This window comes from Zonotrichia leucophrys, chromosome 1A (assembly GCF_028769735.1).
Source record: "Zonotrichia leucophrys gambelii isolate GWCS_2022_RI chromosome 1A, RI_Zleu_2.0, whole genome shotgun sequence".
Taxonomy (NCBI): Eukaryota; Metazoa; Chordata; class Aves; order Passeriformes; family Passerellidae; genus Zonotrichia; species Zonotrichia leucophrys.
This window is the reverse complement of record NC_088170.1, coordinates 29013014-29028010: the sequence shown is the minus strand read 5'-3', so window position 1 is coordinate 29028010 and position 14997 is coordinate 29013014. Positions and strand designations below refer to the sequence as shown.

The 14997-nt window shown below is 38.3% G+C and overlaps 1 protein-coding gene across 3 annotated transcripts in view; it reads right to left on the bottom strand.

The window, feature by feature from the left end:
• The window catches only part of TMTC2 (transmembrane O-mannosyltransferase targeting cadherins 2), a 237376-nt gene that overhangs the window by 36002 nt on the left and 186377 nt on the right, over window positions 1-14997 (bottom strand). For all 3 annotated transcript variants that reach the window (XM_064702014.1, XM_064702015.1, XM_064702016.1), the window contains one exon: window positions 9595-9676. In XM_064702014.1, coding sequence (XP_064558084.1) covers window positions 9595-9676 — 82 coding nt within the window. The remainder of the gene's footprint in view (window positions 1-9594; window positions 9677-14997) is intronic.

The following is a 14997-nucleotide window of genomic DNA, read 5'->3' as shown; positions in this document are numbered from 1 at the left end:
TTGTAACTGCTTCCTTTAGGAATTTCAAAACAGATTCACTGGCTGTGAAAGAGCAGCTCCCAAAGGAAGGGTATGTTTGATTATATATCCTGCTTTTCCAGGCCTGTTCAGACAATTTTTTGCTGAATGTGGAAGATATGATAGGAGAAACAAAGGCAACTTATATCACAATCATGTAAATGGTAGCAGCATTTCAATTTTTGTTGCTCCTTGTATCCCATTCCATCTTAATCTGTGTAAGGTGTACTCTTGATTTCTTGCTGAAGGACTTCTGGAGACTTTCTCCCTTTAATTAGTTCCCATAGAGAAAATTCTTCCATGCAAATATAATAAAAAACACTAAGCAAGTCAGCGGGCGCTGCAATGTCATTATATGCACTGGCTTGGAAAATACTTTTTTTTATTAGTCCTTTCTTTGTCTGAAAAACCTATCTGTTGCAATTGTGCTAAATATACCACTGGATGTCATTCAGAGCATGATCACAGACAAGAGGGGAAAAAATTAACTAGCAAACCTTTGGGACTTGATAACAGAACCTGTGACCACATCTGGATCATTGGAAGCTCTCACTAAACCAAAAGATTAATGACGAAAATATATACTACACAGGACCTCACGATTTACAAATACTGAGGAAGATCCTGAACTCTGTATCATTTACCAGACACCTGATGATGTATAAGGTTTGGAAATGTAAAATTTGGCTGAAAAAGAACTATCCAGATGCACTTTCGTAGCAGCTTCATGCTATCTCTACAAATATCCCCATGAGACAATACTCAGAGGTCAAAACATATGAGTATTAGCAAAGAAGCCCCCAGCATTGTTTGTGCCACAAAACCTCTAGCCACAAAGCCTCCAGCATTTTTGTGCTCATTTTTCAGTCCCTACAGAAATGCTACATTTTGGCAATATGGAAGAAGCATACAGACACATTTCTAACCCTGTCTCTGATCTGCACTATCTATATCACATCTTTTGAGCAGTCTAGTGTATTGTGCTGAGGAAGCAGAATACAACCATGTATTAGAGATGTCAGAATTATTAGATTTAAGGCTAAACCCAAGGGAAGAGCCAGAAGCATGGAAATTCCATAACATTTCAGGTCAGTGACCTAGCTTGTTTGGAAATACTCTGCTGCATTCCACTTGAGTGATTGGTTCTAAAGGGGTTTTGGAAAAAAAATTGTTATTAGAGTGGTCTGTAATAATCTTCTTTTAATGTTGTGTGATAACAGTAGCCTAGAGTGAAGAAAGGAATTAAATTTGGTTGATTGTCCTGGACAGCTCAGTTTTTGTCCTCAGTTTGGAAGTAAGAAATACTGTTGGTCAGTAGTAGCTACAGATTTTCTTAAAGTTTGTAGAGAGAGTTCTGGGAGCAGAAAGGTCAGCAGCTTAATGAAGTCTTTCTGCAAGACAGTTACATCTTCCTGCTACAGGTCTAGAAATCCTGTCTTCTTGGAATTATGTTAATTTATATTGCAGGAGCAGATATAAGCCACAGTCCAAAGTCAGGACCCTGGTTTGATGGTATGTGGTATGATAAAGACAGAGACCCCCTTTCTCGAAAGAGCAAATATGTTCTATGAACATGTATTATTTGAGTATCATAAACTAGTTTATAGTTTCCCTACAAAGTCACTGTATACCAATGATGGGATTTCCCAAAGATTTAAAATGGCAAAGCCTCTGTCATTGGCAGAAAGGTTCACAAGTGCGTATTGGGAAGTGACTTGGTGATGGACATACTATATCTGGTTCACTTTGACCCTGCCCCATTAAGGGATTTAATTTCTCAATACAAAATCATCATGTAGCATCCAGGGTTCCCAAAGCAGATCCATGCACTTTTATTTATCATTTGGTATATATTGCATTTAGCTAACCTGTTAGCCAGAAACAGGATAATCCATTCACCTGGATTTATGGCTTGTGAAGTTTTATTAATTTCATTGACAAAAGTGAACACTGACCTACCTGAGGACTAGTGTGACATTTCTACTATCCACATAAAACTCTTCTAAAGAAATTAGTAAGATTTCATGAGCAGGTCATGGTTGATGTTCCTCTTTCTTACAAATACAACATTGATAATCTATTTTTCATTAGTTCACTGCTTTCTTCATAGGAGCTTTTCCTTAAATATGTGGGGAAAATATATAAATTTTTCCTAGGCTGTTCTTCACTCAATGAAGACAAAAAGCACAAAGCTCAAGCACTGAGAACAACGTGACTACATGGACAGCACAAAGAATAATTTAAGTTGGAAAAGACCTTAATGATCATTGAGTCCAACCTTTGACTGACCACCACCATGCTCATTGGTACTAAGTGCCATGACCAGTCCTTTCTTGAACATCAGCAGTGATGGTGACTCTACCAACTCCCTGGGCAGCCTGTTCCAATGCTTAACTATCCTTTCAGTGAAGAAATTCTTACCGATGTCCAACCTGAACCTACTCTGTCTCAGCTTGAGGCCTCTTCCTTTAATCCCATCATTGGCTGCCTGGGAGATGAGACCAACGCCCATCTTTATCCAGCCTCCTTTCAGATGGGTAGAAACAGTGATAGGGGCTCCCCTGAGCCTCCTCTTCTCCAGACTGAACAACCTGAGTTTTCTCAGCCACTCCTCACAGGACTTGTGCTCCAGACCCTTCCCCAGCCTTGTTGCCCTTCTCTGGGCATTCTCCAGCACCTCAATGTCCTTCTTGCAGTGAAGGGCCCAGAACCAGACACAGGACTCAAGGTGTGGCCTCACCAGTGCCAAGTGCAGGAACACAATCCCTGCCCTGGTCCTGCTGGCCACACTATTGCTGATCCAGGCCAGGATGCCATTGGCCTTCTCAGCCATGTGGGCACAGCTGGCTCATGCTCAGCTGCTGCCAACCACCACCCCCAGTCCTTTTCCTCTGCCCAGCTTTCCAGCCCCTCTGTCCCCAGCCTGCAGTGCTGCAAGGGGTGGTGGTGACTGAAGTCCAAGAGCTGGGTCTTCACCTTACTGAACCTCAATCTAAGCAGAAACATCTAAGAAAAAAAAAAAGTCACACCTGTAAATATATAAAAATTCTCCCACTCACTAATACATGTAAGCCTAAAACTTAAAGACTGAAAAAATGGTGCTTGAAAACTCGCTGCTGTCGTATTTCAGTGAAATATACTTTGATCCTTAAACCACAGCAATTCCAAACCATTTTCAGGCTGTGACACAGGAGTGGTAAAGCAGCCATCTTTGGAAGTAAGACAAATGCAAAGTGCTCATAAATTTAGGTGAAAATTTAGGCATCAAAAAGGGCTAAGAGCCCTTTGCAGAAACAGTGATTAGAAAGATGATGATGAAATTGAAAAACAATAAAAAAGGCAGTTAAGAAGTTAAACATGCTTAAAATTAAACAGATAATATGAGAAAATCTATAAAAACAACTCCTAAATAATCACAAATTCAAAAGTGAAAGACAATATAAAAACAGAAATGTATTTGGGAATACATTAATCTGTTCCTAGTTCAATGAGGACATAGCTAATACACTTCAGTTTTATGTAATCTGAAAGTCTCTTTTTGTTTTACACCTCTAACTGGGAATGCACTTAAAAAGGCAAATGATCAATGTGAACTGCCAAATTAAGTGAATGCATAATTATTATAATGAGAATAATCCATTTTTATAATGAAAAAGGAATCTTTAAACAATTTAGGCTTATTAGAAACAATGTATTATTCAAAGGAAACTGTTTTAAAAGGAGATGTCAACAGCTATTAATAAAACAGTTAATTTGAAAATCCTGTTGGATTCTAGACTTTTCTATTGCTACAAAGACATTACAAATATAAGGGAGAAGGGACCTCTACAAACATTTATCTTGAAATCTGACTCCTTCTTTGTCTCTTTGCTTTATTCCCCACTCCATTTTCATCATTTTGGAGAAAGGCCAATATATGCAAGTTAAAAGCCATACAGGCAAAACCTATTTTTAGCAGACAAGTAAAATGAACTCCACTTTAGTGGTTTTTGAGGGGTTTGTTGGTTTGGGGGTTTTTTGTGGGTTTTTTTTGGTGGGGTTTTTTTGCTTGTTTTGTTGTTTTTTGCTTGGTGGGGTTTTTATGATTATTATTTTTATTTTTGTTTTTAAACAGCGAATTATAAATAAAATAATACTCCTGGCGATAAACTCTTTATACAACAAATATCACTGTAGATTTATGGTGTTTTTCATTTAAGGAAAAGCTAGTACATAAAGCTTCAACAATTTCAAACTCCTCAATTACATTGCATCCTACTTACTGAAGAATCTTTTTTTTTTTAGAAAAGATGAGCACATAAGTATGTCACTGTTTGAAATGCACCTCATCTCTGTGCACTGACAGATTTTATACATAATCTTTCTTCAGTTTTCCTGAGATAGGCTCAGTGCAGACAGAAATAGAGACCTTTATCTCCTTTGTCATACATGCAAATACTATATCCAAAATTACATCATACATCCAAAATACCCAAAATTACATAAGTCTCTGAGCCTTAAGGGCACTTGTCTGACCTGACAGAACATCCCTATGTTGGGCACATCTGTTGACAAATTTGATGTACTGATTTTTTAGATGCCATTATGTTCTTAAAATATTTAGAAGACAGTTCCTTTTAACTTGTTTAGTTCATAGGTACCTCTTTGTGGTTTCTTAGACAGACACTTAGATTCATCCCTTTCATTTCATCGAGGCAAGTAACTCAGGAAGAATCAATAGTCTATGGAGACCACTTCAATTATGTCATTGTCATGGTTTGACCAGGAAGGAGTGGGAATTCTGGGAAGCTGTGGTCAAACCAAGGAAGGTTTTGGGTTTCATACTGACACCTGGTGTAGCCAGTGGGGTTTGGACACACCTCCGAGAATACACAGGGGTTAAAAGCAAGGCACTGCCCTTGGCACTTCCTCTTTTGGACATCGCAGCGAGGAGTTCAGATCTCTCTCCCCCGCCCGGCCTGCTGCTGCTGGGCGGGGGAGGGGCCAGCCATGCGGTAGGCCTGGGGCCTGGACAGAGGTGGGGGTTGAGGGGGCTCTCAAGGATGGAAGGGTGGGGGAGCCCCAAGAGACATCGAGACCTCGGGCAGCCAGCCCCCCCCCCCCCCCCCCCCCCCCCCCCCCCCCAGGAGAGCAGCCAGCGAGAAGGGGGAGGAAGACTGCCCGGCCGGAGCGGCAGCGTGTGGGCAGCGTGCGTGGGAGTCGCTCCGGGACCGACAGACAGAGACTGAAAACTTTTAACCCTTTCTTGCATGATTGGGGCCTTACAAAAATGCTAATCCTCCTCGAAGCTGAATAAGAAGGGAGATGAGAGATGAGATGACTTGGCCCGGAGATTGCGGAGATGATTGGATGGGGAGAGATGATTTGGAGTGGCCTTTTGGCTGGACTTTTTCTTGTAGCCATGGACTCAGTTGTTCCTGTGACACAGACTGCATTTAGGGGGAGGCAGTGCCTCAAAACCAGGAGGGTTCATTTGTGAGGACCCCCCGGCCCCAGGGGGTTGGAAAAATATGGGGGGGACAGTTGTCCCAAAAGCAGAGACTGTGCCTTTTTGGAGTGAGACAAGGCATCCTTGAAAGACCACCCTAAAAGCAGCTCTGATCCATGTCTCGGTGGTGAGAGCACTGGGCATGGAAGGAACATGTCACAAGCGGCAAAAGGACTTTTTTTTTTTTTTTTTTTTTTCCCCGGGCGGTGCCGAAGTGACAAGGAAGCATCCGGGATTTCAGTGTGTTTCCAGGAGAAGCCTATGGAACAAGAAGGACTCCTTTCCTCTTCATGAACTGCAGTTTGAGTATACTAACGTGTGGGGCCAAGGCTGGGCAGTTGTTTTGAGAGAATGTATTGGATTGGGAAAGTCAGGTGGTGGGGAGGAGGAAAAGTGGTTTTTGTAAGGTTTTCAATTTTTTTCCTTTTCCTTATAGTCTTTCCCTATTTTTTCCTGTAGTTTTAGGTAATAAAGTGTTCTTTATGTTTAAGTTGGAGCCTGTTTTGCTTATTCCTGGTCACATCTCACAGCAGACACCAGGGTGAGGCATTTTCATGGGGGCACTGGCTCTGTGCCAGGCTCAAACCATGACAGTCATAAATCTGTTGATAACCAGCATTACCAAGATCTTGCAGGTTTCAAAATGGCCTACTTGAGTTAAATGTTCAAAGTAGAGGGGGATGCATGACTGCCAATACCTTGAGTAGATGTGGGTATGTCAGTTGAAGAAAACTTTCCCACAAAAAGAAATGGAAATTTAAAAACAAATAAATATTAAGTTTCACCCCTTTTAGTCACAAATGTTCATTCTAGGCAATCTTTAGAAAATGTGTATTAAAAATATCCAATTAAAAGCCTCAAACCTTACAGAAGCATACAAACTCAGTATCCAAAGAAACTCCTCTAGTTTTCTAGTTCAAAAATGTGTATATTGTGAAAAAAAAAATATTGGCGCTTCTTCATTCACTTTTTCTTCTTCCTGATTCATGAGAATTTTCTCTCTTCCATCTGTGAGGTGTAGCATACTGTGCACCTGAGCAGCTTGTAGCAAATCACTCATCAACCCTCATGTATTTGTAAGATATAATGGTTTTGCACCAAGTTCAGATGTTCAGATAACTGACATATGAGAGATAGAAAGCAAGGAGGACAGAAGAAAGGTGGTCAGGTGAGCAGCAGCCTGCATTTCCATCTGAGAGGGGACTAGAAAAAAAGCTGCTTCCCCTTATGTCCAATGAAGTGGCATCATGACAGCAGTCTACAGGGATTTATATATCTTCAGCTTTTGCACTATTTTTCCCTTCAGACATCTTCAAGCATAATGAGTCCGGGAAACACTGCTTAAAACTTAAATCCCCTTAAACCCAAAGTCAGCCAAGTACCTATAGAAAACTAATTGTAATGCTAGCTTGAGCAGAGAAACATGCTGTGGTGGTATCTTTGAAGGAGAAACCATGAAGCTGTTCCACTCCCTCCAAATTTTCATGTGATTAAGTAAGCTGCCTCCTGCACCAAGTCATACCTAAAAATAGCTTTGGCTTACGGCTTGAATTAAAGCACATTATAATACAAAGGTAAGCCTCTTAAAAGATACAGCATATTGACAGTTTTTCTCATAGCTCCAAGAAAAGTCCAGAAGGTTAGAAGTCAAAAAGAACATCTGCAGAACCTTGAAGCAAAAATTATAAGTGCATGCAATCCATGTGCACTTGGAAGAAAATCTTCAGTCCATTTATTCCTGCTACTCCATCAACACCCTGTCATGTCCCAGCTGACCACTCTTTTCATTTGGCAGCTTTGTGAAGTATGTGTTTTTTTAGGACTGATGCCAACTACTTTATTCTCTCATCTTAACATCTTCATGCTGAGGAAAAAAAGTAATCTCTAAGATTTAAATGCAAAATATGGATCTATTTCCCCAGGATGAAGAATGTACCTGTGAAAAGGTGCTGGAAAAAATTAATGAGATGGAGAGGTAAAGCTTGAAGTGTTCACTAGAGATTCCAATGGATTATTTGGAATGCCCCTGGTAACACACAGTACACAGCCCTCATTATTACAGAAACAGGTGGAAAAGAGAAGAGAAATAAAGCAAGGAAGAAAAGAAAGAAAAAGCAAGGATAATTTAGTTTACATTTTTTAAAGTTCTGTGCCCAAAGCGACAAGGATTTGAGACCAGCTGTACTACACAGACACAAGAGCCAAGCAGAAGTAGACCATACCTTCCTCATAGCTACTTTGACATAAATGTAGAATAACATCACTGAACCAGTGAGGTGATCAGAAGTTATATTGTGAAAAGATTTAACACGCATTCAGAAGAGCTCTCTGGGTATAATGCTCCAAGACCTAGTGACTTTTAAAGAGAACCTTCTTGTGTCTGTTGCCCTTCAGCAACCATTTCACTATGCTGTTATTCCAAACACTGACTGAATTTTGCCCTTCTCTCCTAATCTGTTGAGTAGAACCTCGTTTATGTTGATTATCACCTCTGCACAATGACAGAATCCACTTTTTGAACCTGGTACACCATAAAGGAAAAGTTTTCCCATGTTTTTAGGGAATAATCTTAATTAGGAAATAACACACCACATTAATATTGTAATCTGGTAATGAAGAAGTCAATATCTCAGACATGAATGATGATTTGAACAACCATGCTTTTAGTTTATAGGATACTTGAAAATGGGACAGAGGGAATATTGCAGGAAAGGACAAGCAAGTTGATGAGTAATGAGTGAAAAAGATAAAAAGTTCTAGACAAATAATAAAATACACTAAATCCTAACATCATTTGCTGAGATGGACTGTTGAGACCAACCACTGAATTTGTATGCAAAGATTTCTTAATAATTGAGGACAGCTTTCTTAGTAACAAAGGCTGGAAGGGGTTTGAGTAGGATTTCAAGAAACCATCAGCTATAACTTTTACTCATTGACTTGAGATATACACAATATTCACATCCAATTGAAATAATGAGGTTTACATGCACAAATAACCCTATCATCTTTACTTGTACAGGCATAAAGAGAAGACAGGTCTTTGAACTGCAATGTTTCATAATGCAAAATAATGCAGCACTGAGCTACATTAATTTAAATACAATGACATGTTCTAAGTCCAAAGGTTGATTCTAGGAATCTAACATACAGAATTTCATACTGCATAGGACCAATGATACAACATATGAGCAATTCAAAAATATCACAGAGTAAAAACATGGTTACTATGTGAGATTTATTTTCCCTCTTACCCACTAATTTTTATTTATTTTACCAGTAAGAACAGAAAAGAAATGAAAATAATATACAGAGATATGTATATATATAGTGTGCTTTGTACTTCCCTACCTTCTTCCTAAACTAAGACAAAACTTACAAAGTGCTTTCTGTGTTCCAACTGGCACAACATAGCTTGCATTTTAAGATTTATCCATTATCAGCTTTAGAATATATTAAGAATTAGTCTATAAAGACAAATAATTTTGGTTCCCTGAGACTAAACACATCTGGAAGTGTTTTTTGCACATCTAGCAAAAACAGGTCAAAGTTACAAAGATACCTCAAATTAACTGTGTGCTTTATGCAACATGCATGGTGTAAAAGGAAAGATACAGGCAACTTGACAAAACCTTTTGTAATACTTAGCCATTTCAAGCCAAGAAGGTGGTGGGAAGGAGGTAGATGTAAGGCCTGTAAGACACTTCAATATACGGAACTCAGGCACACTAAAGTAAAATTTCTGATTGCCCACCCACCAACAATCAGTGAAGTCAGGCCAAAACTGTTAACAATAATATTCCAGGCCATGAAACTTTGACATATGGCAATAGTCACCTTTGTTCTTTCCCAGAGAGGCAGCAATACAGAAATTCCTCTCATAGCAGGAAAGCTACGCAAAATATGAAAATCTTCACCTCCCTCTCTACAGTGATGGAAAAATGGTAATGAAGTAATATATGGTAGATTAGTTTCTTTCCTTTTAAAGAAGATATTATGCCAGAAGAACTTCTCAAATCTTTAATCACTTGGAGAGATTAACAGCAAGCCTGGAATACATGTTGAAATCCTATCTATCTGAAACATACCATAATGCATGTAGCAGTTTCCTTTGGTGGGATCCAGCTGAATAGCCTTCATGAAGTACTTCTCTGCCTCACTCTTGCGTCCCTGAAAAAAAAAAAAACAGGGGTGAAATTATTTTAACAGCGTGTCATCCTGGACAATCCTGTCATGTAAAAATTTCAAAATTTCAGGCACTGCTGAAAAACAACTACTATTATCACTAGACTTTAAACCAAAATAATACAAATGTTTAAGTGCTACAATAAGTTTTGTGGTCAGCTACTTTATGGTGCAGATCTCCAGACTGAGGAAGAAATGTATCCAACCTCATCAATGTCCAAGAAGTAAGGAACTGGTAGAAACATATTGCAAAAATATTGTAAAGGGCTTTGGAGTGCATATCAGTTCCATGCTACTTTTCTGGACAAGCATTACACTTACCCAAGCTAAAATCAGAAAGAAACTCGGACAGAGCTTTAGTCATGCTCTTAAAAAAAAGTCAGTGCGGGGTGGGGGAGGGAAGGCTTGTTATAGTTCTATGAAATTAAAGAATCCTAGAAGTTCTCATGCTGGAAAGGACCTATAAATATCATTCACTCCCACTCCCTGCTCCTCTCAGGACTACCTAAAACCACATGACCAAGTGCTTTCCAGATACTTCTTGAGCTCTGACAGGCTGGGTGCTGTAACCACTTCCCAGTGACCTTAGCAGTGAAAAACCTTTGCCTAATATCCATTCTAAATGTCCCCTGATGCAGCTCCATTTCTTTGCCTTGTATCCTAAATAATACTATATACACAGCCAAAGGTAAAGTTACCACAAAGGAAAGTAAACAAATAGAAAGTATTTTAGGGTTTAATGTTGAAAGTTTAAAAAAATGTATTTCTGATTTTAATATGGGAAGTCAGATTTTATCAGAAATCAATTCTGAAAACCATAAAACAGCTGTAACAGAAACAGAAATTTTTAAAGACAATGGTTAAAGGTACAACAATTGGTCAGGGAAAAAAAACCCCAACACCAACCAAACTAAGCCTAATAGAACTGATAAAAAGAATAAACTGATAAAAAGAATAGACATCTTATGAGACAGAGATTTCCTTATCACTAGAATCACCAATTCACTATACTCCCATTATGGTATAGAAGAGCCAGAGCAGATCCATTAGTGGCCATTATTCTTGAAAAAACAGTGATATTGGATTAGTCTAGTCTGATACTCAAACACAAATCACTTTCACATATTCAGTAAGACACCTGTGACCTGTTTATCCCTATCCCCACAAAATTAGCTGCTGTGGTTTGTGCTATAAAATAGGCAACCTGCAGAATAAAGAACAGTTAAGCTTAACCCCTGTGCAAGAAAGGCATTGTGGTCTGCACCTCTCAAGTTGCCTTGAGTGTGATTTCACAGATACAACCATATAGGCCTTCTCAAGTTTTGTGGTCTGGAAACAGACATGGCACACATCCTGCACTATCCCACAAGTTAACATAGGAATAATAATGAGGTCTGTTCATGATTACAGCTGCTTTAGATTCTCAGTATTTCCCTCAGGGGTCTTAGAGACAATAAAATAGAGTGAAGGAAGTTGTACAGAACACCAAAAACCATATGAAGACCAGGTCCCACCAAAACCAACACAGAGGTCACATTTCAAGAGAGCATCCTGGCAGAGATACGAGCAGGCTTACCATTTACAGGATTCTAGTTTCACAGAATGAATGTTCATCGGGGTAAGAATTCAGCCTTATTATTTAGTGACCTTTCTTTGGTAAACCCACATTCCTTAAAGCCAAATCCATATGGCACAAAGTTCCTATCAACCAAATGGTGCAATTACATGTTAGAGTACACTATCTTATACTGCAGTGGCCCATCCTGCTTTATAAAAATACCCAAACCACAAGCAACAAAACAACAAACCCATAAAGAAAAATCCCAAAGCAAAAAAACCATATGACACATAACCCAGACTGATTTTTCCTCTTTTACTAGTGCAGTAGTGACATTCATTTTTTTATATATATATATATTACAGTTTTTTAAAATAGCATGTAACTGTAGTTAAGAACAAAAAATGATGAAAAAAGTTATCAATTTAAGCAACTTGCAGGGTGTGGTGATAATCGAACACTCAATTTTTCACATTTAAGTCTAAGGCTGGCAATTTCTGGTCTGGCAAAAGTTACAATGGCCTATCTAAGTCTAGCTTTGAGGCTTCAAAATGAGAGGCACTAAGCATATGTATCATTAATACTAACAGAATGAACATCTACAGATTTTGCAAAATTGCCTTTTTTAACAGACCAACATTAATTAGTTCTAGCCGGTTGCACTTTGTGGCTATTTCTAGAATATCAAAGCACAGTTCATTGAATACAGTCACAAAATTGTAGCTTCTACCTACAGAATTAGAAGGCCACAAACATTTGTCAAACATGATTAATTTTTATTTACTATAATCACCAAAAATACATGACTGCTCTACACTTTTTGGCACTTTCCAAATGGCATACTGCACTCAAGTTCAGGCTAGTCAGGAGACCTACAACACACAGTGATGACAGGTGCCAGCATACATAACATCAAAAGAACTGTGCTATTTACAGGCTCAAATGGTCATTTCACAGATAAAGGGGAGAAAAAGCTTTAATTATATCGATCAAGATATAAAGTTATCTGATTAAAAACAATCAACAAAAGCTCTATTTGCTCATGCTGAACCATCACTTTCATTTATCCACATTTGACAAAAATTATTTTAAAAAATGAATAAAAGTGTTTTCTTGCAGACTGGCATTGTGAGGAACCTTGCACCACACCAGCTAAAATGTCCTCTTTAATGCAGTCTACTGCTAAAATGTCAATATCTCAGCATAGATTTAATACACATTACTCTTTGTGACAAAATATATAAAATACAACCACTTGACAGAATCAGGCTATTTCACAATTAAAACTTAGTATTTATCAACTTTCAATTTTCAATATACATCTTAACCACCCAACAGAATGCAGACACTGTGCAGTTTGCTTGACAGTAATCCTGTCACTGCTCCTTTCCCCCTGTATGTTTTCAGTGTTAAATAAAACAGATGGTGTAAGGGCATAAAATGATAACTTTGAAAGAAAATCCAAATAATTGTTTAAACAGCTGAAAACTACTGATTTGAGACAGGAAGGCATTTGGTGTGCATGCTCACTGTTAGATGTATTGACCCATACAAAGGCAGGAATTGAGAGCCACTGGTAATCTCCCAGTTTCTAGCAGCAGCGTTTGCAGTCATACATGCATAATTACATGCTCTGGCAATTTTGCAAAGCAAAAAATTGTAAGTTTACAACAGCATGATAGCAGAGTTATTTGAAGGATAAAGAAGTTATTAGTAAATTTTAATGAAAATACTTGACAGCCCTGAAGATTAATAATGGGATAGAAAATACCTTTCTCCTCTTTGTCACTATTTTACATTCGGTCCAGGTCAGGAGCTAATGAAAAGGTGCTCTGTGACAGCTACTGGTCTGCTCTGGAGAAATGAGTGGGTGGTCCCAGCCCAAGCCCTAATGGAGATCCTCTGCACAGAGGTACTGGCATATTTATGGCTTTTCAGAGACTAACAGCGCAGAGACTAACAAGACAGAATCATAAAACAATCAATGCCAATCTCCTTGCTGAAGAAAAGAACTTGAACATGATGAAGACACTTTAATAATTGATTTGGAACACTGGCTGATATTTGCCTTACTGCATCTGGACCTAAAACATATAATGAGGACAAGCTTCCTGGAGTTTTCCATTAATAAAGAAAACATCAGTCCTCCTCTCCCCTTTCTCATGCCCAAATAAAGATGAATTTCCCCTGCTTACCATCTTCCAGCAATACCAGCTAATTAAAAATGAAAAAAAAATTAAAAGTGCAGGTAAGTAATACAGGGCTCTTATAACCTAACACATAAGTTGTCCTGGCTTTCAGAAATACCTCACTCTCCACAGATCACACAGATTCTAAATCAGAATGGCTGGGTGTTTGCAGTTTTGGAAGACAAAGTGTTAATTGTTTAAATATTATTTCAGGAACTTGATTTTTAAGACCAGTTCTTTGCAGTTGACTGCAAGAGATTTTTTATTTTGTTGGTTGCTTCTTCCCTAGAGACCAAAACAATATATCTGTACTTGCTAATATGGTCAGACATACAGCTTTCCTACAAATGAAATTTAAACTTTTGTTATGATTACCAAAACAAGTGAAAGAAAGCCAGCTAAGGGCAGTTCATTCATTAGTAGAAGACTGTATTTATTCCTAAAATATTAAAAAGCTGAGGACAAAACTAGCATTTTGATATCCACCCCAATTTTTTTTTCCTCGCTTTTCTCGTTAACTCTGCCAAATTCATGTTGAGGCAGCTGTTGTACTTCAGGCTGCTGGAGGCCCAGGGACCCTGCAATGGTAGTAAAACTGGGAAAGACTAATACAGCTGAGCAGCTCTGAATAACCCTCCTGTGGAAACTATGATGACACAGTGGCAACCAGTAAGGTGGTGCAACAAATTAGGTGGTCTCTGCAATTTGAACCAACTTTATATGACGCAAATATTCATCATTCTTCAAAACTTAGGAGGGTTTCACCAGTAGGACACAGACTTCATTCTTCAGTATAGTTTTACCAACTTTAACTGGTAATAAAGTGATTTCATAAAGAACTTCATTTATGCTACAAATGCAGTTGACTGTCACTCTCCACATCTGTTTTGTTGGGTTTTTTTGGCTAGCATTCACATTTTTAATAAAACAGATTGAATTATGAAAAGATTTATTAATGGAAGTTTGATTAAAATGTGCACATTGATAGAGAAAAACAAGTATTATGTTACATGCTTTTTTTCTTCCTCTCTAGAACACTTTAAAGTCACAGACTATTCAGTAATAGTAAAAAAGTTTGAACTGAACCAGTAACTTCCTTTCCATGTTTCTTTAAGTTATTGCAGACCTGCATATCCTCTTTCATAACCAGTTCCTTTTGCCTCACAAAAGTTGGGAGGCAAAACTCAAATGGTGTGATACTGAGTAAATGAGTAATACATTCTTCAAATGTTTTTACTTAGCTGGACTAATGAAACAGGAACTATAGCATTGCACCTTACAATGATGTCATTGACATAGGCAAGCTTGCCACCCCAGGTCTAAATATCAGTAGTTCAAAAACAACTTTAATATTTAGCATTTAGTAGCTAAAGGGATTCTTTTTTTTCCCCTTCATTTTGCAGTTATTTCTAACTCTTCCCTCTTCACTTTGAATTACAACACAAATATCTTGTACCATAATTTGTATGTGAAATGCTAGACCAACTGAAATATACAGGACTTGGATTATTAACATCAAAGGTCTAAAATTTATCTCAGTTTCTATCCTTCCTGTGCAG